Source organism: Lissotriton vulgaris, chromosome 4_1 (assembly GCF_964263255.1).
Source record: "Lissotriton vulgaris chromosome 4_1, aLisVul1.2, whole genome shotgun sequence".
In the NCBI taxonomy this organism is placed as follows: Eukaryota; Metazoa; Chordata; class Amphibia; order Caudata; family Salamandridae; genus Lissotriton; species Lissotriton vulgaris.
Genome location: NC_141691.1, coordinates 965,560,984 through 965,567,912, shown reverse-complemented (window position 1 = coordinate 965,567,912; position 6,929 = coordinate 965,560,984). Strand labels below are relative to the sequence as shown.

Sequence of the window (6,929 nt, the reverse complement as noted above, 5' to 3'; positions counted from 1 at the left end):
CGAAACCCATCAACCACTCCCAACCTACCCTGCAAAGAAACTGGAACAAAATCACCACAGACCAAATCTCCGCATCGCTCCTTCGAAACTCCCCAGCCTTCTCTTCCAACGCCAACGATGCCGCCTCCAACCTCACGCTATGGTTATCCAACACCGCCGACACCTTAGCTCCACTGAAAAAACGTCAAAGCAAACCTGGCAGCAAGAAAGCCTCATGGTTCAACGATGATCTCAAGAAGTCCAAGAAACTCTGCCGCTCCCTTGAAAAGGCCTGGAAAAAAGACCCAGCCACCAGCACCAAGGACGCCTTCAAAAGCGCCACCCGCTCTCACCACCAACTGATCCGAAAAGCCAAGAAAACAGCATTCAAGGATCGACTTGACAACAACGCCCACAACAGCAAGGAACTTTTCAACATCGTCAAGGAATTTTCCAATCCCTCGGCCAACTCCAACGACATCACACCCTCTCAAACCCTCTGCGACTCCCTAGCCTCTTTTTTCCACAACAAGATTGCAGACATCCACAACAGCTTTGACAACCAACCCGGAAACCAACCCACCCTACCATCTGCTGACCATCTTCCCCCCGTGAACACCCTTAACGCTTGGAACCCAATCTCCACCGAGGACACCATCCGCCTGATGAATTCCATCCACTCAGGATCCCGCACAGACCCATGCCCTCACCACATCTTCAACAAAGCAGACTCCGTCATCGCACCACACCTCCGAGACGTCATCAACTGCTCCTTCATCTCCGCCACCTTCCCAGAAGACTGGAAACACGCTGAACTCACCGCCCTTCTGAAAAAACCAACAGCGGACCCCACCGAACTCAAAAATTACCGCCCCATCTCGCTTCTTCCATTCCCGGCCAAAGTCATCGAGAAAGCCGTCAACAACCAACTCGCCGCTTTCCTCGAAGCCAACAAATCCCTCGACCCCTCACAATCTGGCTTCCGAGCAAAACATAGCACTGAGACCGCCCTCATCGCAGCAACAGACGACATTCGAACTCTACTGGACAATGGAGACACAGTCGCCCTCATCCTCCTCGACCTCTCTGCAGCATTCGATACAGTCTGCCACAGCACCCTCCTACAACGCCTCAATAACATCGGAATCCAAGGAAAAGCACTTGAATGGATCACCTCGTTCCTCACCGGAAGAACCCAGAGAGTCCGCCTTCCTCCATTCAAGTCCGAGGCCTCTGAAGTCATCTGCGGCGTACCTCAAGGATCCTCACTCAGTCCCACCCTCTTCAACGTATACATGAGCCCCCTCGCGGCCATCGCACGACAACACAACCTCAACATCATCTCCTACGCGGACGACACTCAACTAATCCTCTCTCTCACCAATGACCCCAGCACCGCCAAAACTAACCTACACGAAGGAATGAAAGAAGTTGCCGAATGGATGAAACAAAGCCGTCTGAAACTGAACTCAGACAAAACAGAAGTCCTCATCTTAGGTACTTCCCCCTCTTCATGGGACGACTCCTGGTGGCCGGAAGCCCTCGGAAAAGCACCCATCCCGACAGACCACGCACGGAACCTAGGCGTTATCCTGGATTCCTCACTTTCGATGAACAGACAAGTCAGCGCCGTATCCTCTTCATGCTTCAACATTCTTCGCATTCTCAGAAAAACATTTCGCTGGATCCCCTCCGAAACAAGGAAAACAGTCACCCACGCTCTGGTCACGAGCCGACTGGACTACGGAAACACCCTCTACGCGGGTACTACCGCAAAACTCCAGAAAAAACTCCAACGAATCCAAAACGCATCAGCCAGGCTCATATTAGACATCCCACGCAACGAACACATCTCTGGTCACCTTAAAGACCTCCACTGGCTACCCGTCAATAAGAGGATCACTTTCCGACTGCTTACCCACGCACACAAATCACTCTACGACATCGGACCAGATTGCCTCAACTCTCGACTGTCCTTCTACACCCCCCCCGCCAACTACGGTCTTCCAGCCAAGCCCTCGCCACTGTACCTCGCATCAACAAGACCACCATGGGAGGCAGATCCTTTTCATACCTGGCTGCTAAAACATGGAACTCACTCCCCGCTTACCTGCGCCTCACCCAGAACCACCTAGCGTTCAGAAAGCAGCTTAAAACGTGGATATTTGACAAATAATCCTCCTCCCCTTCCTAAGCGCCTTGAAACCCTCTGGGTATGTAGTGCGCTATACAAATTTTATGACTTTTTTTTATGACTAGGCAGCCAATCAGGTGCTACCACCCTCCCCCTCCCTACCAGGAAGTGGCTACACAGGCAGCTGCAAGTAATTAGAAGCTTCTGGAGAGGCAGTTGGAGCTGAGCTGAGTCCCTGAGCCACAGAAAAAGTTTTGCACTTTAAACTGTGAAAATTGCAAGCAGCACTGAAAAGGAACAGCCAGAGAGGAAGAGGAAAATAAAATTTAGGAACATGGAGCTGCAGGTCCTTGTGGAGGAGGTGGTGAAGGAACACCAGAAATTGTTTGGCAAGCTGTCCCTGACTGTGGCTGAATCAGCCAAAAGGAAGATTTGGCTGGACATTAAAACAAAGGTGAATGATGTAGGAGTGACTCCAAGGGACGTAGACAACCTGAAAAGAGGTGGTATGACCTCAGGAGCCTGACAAAGAAAAAAATTGCTGAGCTCCACAAACAGGCAAACAAAACTGGAGGAGGGAAGAACCGTGCACCCCGCCTGACTGACCTGGAGGAGCTGGTGGGGTCCACCATTGAACCAGAGAGCATCTGTGGACTGGGAGATGCAGACAGCTCAGCCAGAGCTGCCACCAGAAAAGGTAAGACGCATGCACAGCAATAACCCCCACCCCATCAGCCTTCCCTTTACCCTATGTGGCAAAGTCAACCACTGTCCAGTAGAGGTAGCACTATACAGGATCAATGCGTTATGGACATGTAGTCAGTAAATGAAGGACCATGTCATACAGCACAGCAAGCAACAAGTTAGTCTAATCATTTCAGACATAGTGAAGCGCAGGCAACATGTACATTGTACAAGTGAAAATTATTTAATTGTAGTGGCTGTGAGGCAGTTGCACCAAGCTAATGTACGCTTATATGTCCAAAGGTGAGACATCACGCAGGCGTATCAGAGAGACAGAAGGCACGGCACCAGAGAGGGATGACAGCCAGGAGCCAGGGCCAAGTGCAGAGAATGTCACAGAGGACACAGGTGCAACAACTACACTGCCACCATCCCAAGACCCAGCAATGTCACCACATCTGCAGGCGTCCCCAGAACGTTCAGGTTCTCCTCTGCTACTGTCCTCACCTGAACTGCCTACATCACAGCCTTTGACAACTCCTGCATCACAAAAGAGCAGGAGGCATGTAGTTGCCCCACTTGTCCAAATGGAGTCACCAGCGGGTGACATGGAGGGGGATACTGCACCAACCTTGCCTGGGGAAGGTAGCCCTGCCACACAGCAGTCCAGTGCAGAGGTTGTACGTACAGGTAGAAGACGCCGCAGGCACAGAGAAAGCATTGTGGCAGCTCATGTGGAGGCTCCCAGTGTCTTCCGTGGCCTTGAGGGTAGCATGGTGAAAATCCAAAGGATGCAGGGGAAGGCCATCCTGTCTGTGCAACGCCAGATGAGGAACCTGAACACAAATGTGGAAGATATAGGGAAGGGCATTAGAGAACTGGTCGATGTGAACAAGGAGATGGCTGCAGGGATGCGGGACATGACACAATCAGTGCAGCTCCTGTGCAGCAATCTGGACCAGGACATGTTAGCAAGGCGCAAGGAGAGGCAGCGTGCGCAGCAGCAAAGTAAAGCAATAAACAGCCTGGCAACAGCCACTTCCCTGCTATGTAGATGTTGCATTAACATGCAAGAGGGACTCACACACAACAGCAATGAGGTGTCTAGGGGCATTGCTAGTCTGACTGGTGCTGTACAGCTGATGATGAATGCACAGACAGCACAATCTGCTGCCCTGGACGTCCCAGAAAGTGAGGACAGCACCAGTAGGAGCAGCATGCCAAGCCCCCTTGTTGTGGAGACACAGAGGAGCAGCAGGCGCCATGGTGAGCCAACAGCCCAAACGCACAGTGAAGAAAGGCAGCCACTTACATCTGGCACTGGTAGGCGCGGGCTGAAATGACTTTTACAGTTAACGGGGAATTGACCCAGGACTACCATTATTACATGGATTACATTTGTGTTTCACATTTGTGCTTTTGAATACCTGCGTAGTGCCAAATATTAAACTACTTTGGGTGCATACTCCACCTGTCTGGGTCTCTTTGCTTACTTAAAAGTAGTTGTGTGTGATCTCTGCCCGTCTGTGTCTGCCATCTGTTGGTGTAGCAACTCCTGCTGTGTTGGTTAAGGCAGATCATGTTCATCAATATGGTCCTCATAGTTGCTCAATTCCACCTCTGTGCCCTTCTTAGTCGCAAGGTTGTGCAACATTGCACAAGTGGCAATCATCTTACAGCAGGTGATAGGTGTATACTGGCGTGCCCCTCCACTTTTGTGGAGGCAGCGGAACCTGCTTTTCAAGAGGCCAAAGGTGCGTTCCACAATGTTCCTGGTTGATTTGTGTGCCCTGTTGTATCGCCTCTGGCTGGGGGTTAAAGGGTTGAGGTAGGGTGTCAGGATGAACGAGCAGACGGCATATGCACTATCCCCTATTTGAAAATTGAAAATACATTACTCACATGCACACATACACATATATCTGCAATATCTATCAGGGTGTGTCAGTGTTTTACCTAGCAGGTATCCTTCGCCAAATTCCCCCGCTGTCAGGCGTGTGTTCTGAAAGATGTAGGAGTCGTGGGTACTTCCTGGAAACTTGGCCAGTATGTCCGAGATAATGTACTTTACATCACAGATTACCTGTACATTTATTGTGTGGGTTGACTTCCTGTTTCTGTAAATGTACTCTGTGGCAGCAGGTGGGCAAATTGGGATGTGGGTGCCATCAATACAGCCGATGATGTTGGGGAAATGTGCTATTTAATAGAAGTCTGTCTTGGTCCTGAGTAGTTCTGCGTGTGTTTCAGGGAAGCTGATGTAATGATGCATTCTCTGAATCATGGCCTCTAGGGACTTCCTAAAGAAATGGGACAGGCAGCTCTGGGGCACCCCATCCACTGCAGCAATCACACTCTGGTAACTCCCAGAGGCAAGCAGGTGTATGCTACACAGCACCTGCACATGGGGTGGGATGGCGTGCGCCCTTGGGGTTGGGTGCTCCAAAAGTGGGTGCAGGTCCCTGATCAAGTCCAGGATGGTTTGGGGGTGTAGCCTGTACCTTTGTGGGATCTCTGCCTCAGTTAGTTGGAATAGGGTGATCCTCTGCCTGTAGACCTGCTCCTCCCTTCTCCAGACCCTCTCTCCTGCTGCCTGTAGCCGTAGCCGCCTCGCTATGACGTAGAATGCCGCCATTCTGGTCAAAGTGTTGGATTTTGGGGCCTTTTTTATAGCTTGTATCTGGTTACCACCTGCTTTCAATGCATGGTAAATACAGACTCTTAAATACCGAGTTTCATGGAAATTCGGTATTTTAGAGGTTACCTACATCTCAAAAGTCATTTTTCCATTTCTTATGTACCGAATCAGTAAATTTACTGATTTGGTAACTTTACCGATTCGGAAAATGTACCGATTCGGTAAATTTACCGATTCGGAAAATTTACCCTTTCGGTAAAGTTACCGAATCGGTAAATTTACTGATTCAGAATTTTTTTTGACCCCTACATCTCAATACCCAAATACCGGTCGGTAAAGGCCGAAATTCGGTATTTTCGGCCATTACCGGCCGGTATTTGGTTACCTACACCTGGCCCTAGATGCCGGAAGGTACAGTCGGTAACATTTATTAAGCCAAAGTTAACAGGTAGATACAGGTGCACATGTAAAGCAATCCGGTTATGCACCAGATGATGTCAAATTTCCGGAAAGTGTGACTCCAGCACCTGTCACGCAGTGAATGTAGTCAAAGAACAGAAAATCACTGGAAAAAACATGCACATACTGACATCTCATGGCGTAACACTTTTCACACTCAGGGACTTATTCACAAGCCCCTTGCGTGGCCGGTGCGTCAAGTTTAACATGGGATTAAGTCACGTACAGTGTAAGGGACTTGTAAATAGGCCCCTCGGTTTGTGAACTTATCTATAGTAACAAAATGGTGGGGTAGATGTATATGTTGTAGTTGACAAATTTCCTAAAACTTACATAATTTCTGGGAGTGGAGGAGTATATAGTTGTCCACATATAAAACATGCATGTTTAAACCTAATTATGAAACTGAAGAGTTTTCACCAGCACAAAATGTAGGCCCAGAATAACTATGGTTTTGCATCGGGGTGCATCTATTTTGCAGCACAGCCCAGGTGCAAAGTTATTTTGGGAGTTTACAAATCTACGCAAAGCTACTTTGATTGGCTTTGTGTGGTTTAGTAAATTCAAAGTACCACAAGGCAGCGGATCCACCCATGGATTTTGATGCAAACCCAGATTTACAAAGACTTGTAAACCTGAGTTTGCCCCAAAATAGTGTGTCTACCTGATCGAGGCGTACCAAGGAAAAATATCTTTATTTCTCTGTGTTATGTCCTATTTCCATTTGTGCTGTATTCTGCATCGTGCATAGAAAGGGGAATATGCTTCTAAGGATTGTGTTTCTGCAGGAAGCTGTTTCTTCCTGCACAAAACCAATCCTGCCTTTAACGCAAGCACCATTGCGCTATGGTGCAAGGGTGCCTACATTGGTGCTAGGCAGCACACAATGTGCAAGCATGAGGCGAGAGCCTATATGCTCAATTTCTTTGTAAATACGGAGCATTTTTGCTCTTTCCCTTTCATGCAATGCAGTGCAACAAGTTCCCTTACTGCTCTACATTGCGTGAGAAAATAGGAAATGTGACCCTGCATATT

The 6,929-nt window shown here is 48.9% G+C and overlaps 1 protein-coding gene across 1 annotated transcript; it reads left to right on the top strand.

The window, feature by feature from the left end:
• Nucleotides 1-3,090: 3,090 nt before the first annotated feature.
• Nucleotides 3,091-4,140, top strand: LOC147722764 (uncharacterized). The gene has a single exon (XM_086967377.1). It carries the CDS (start codon nucleotides 3,091-3,093, stop codon nucleotides 4,138-4,140), a length of 1,050 nt encoding a protein of 349 aa, XP_086823503.1.
• Nucleotides 4,141-6,929: the final 2,789 nt, after the last annotated feature.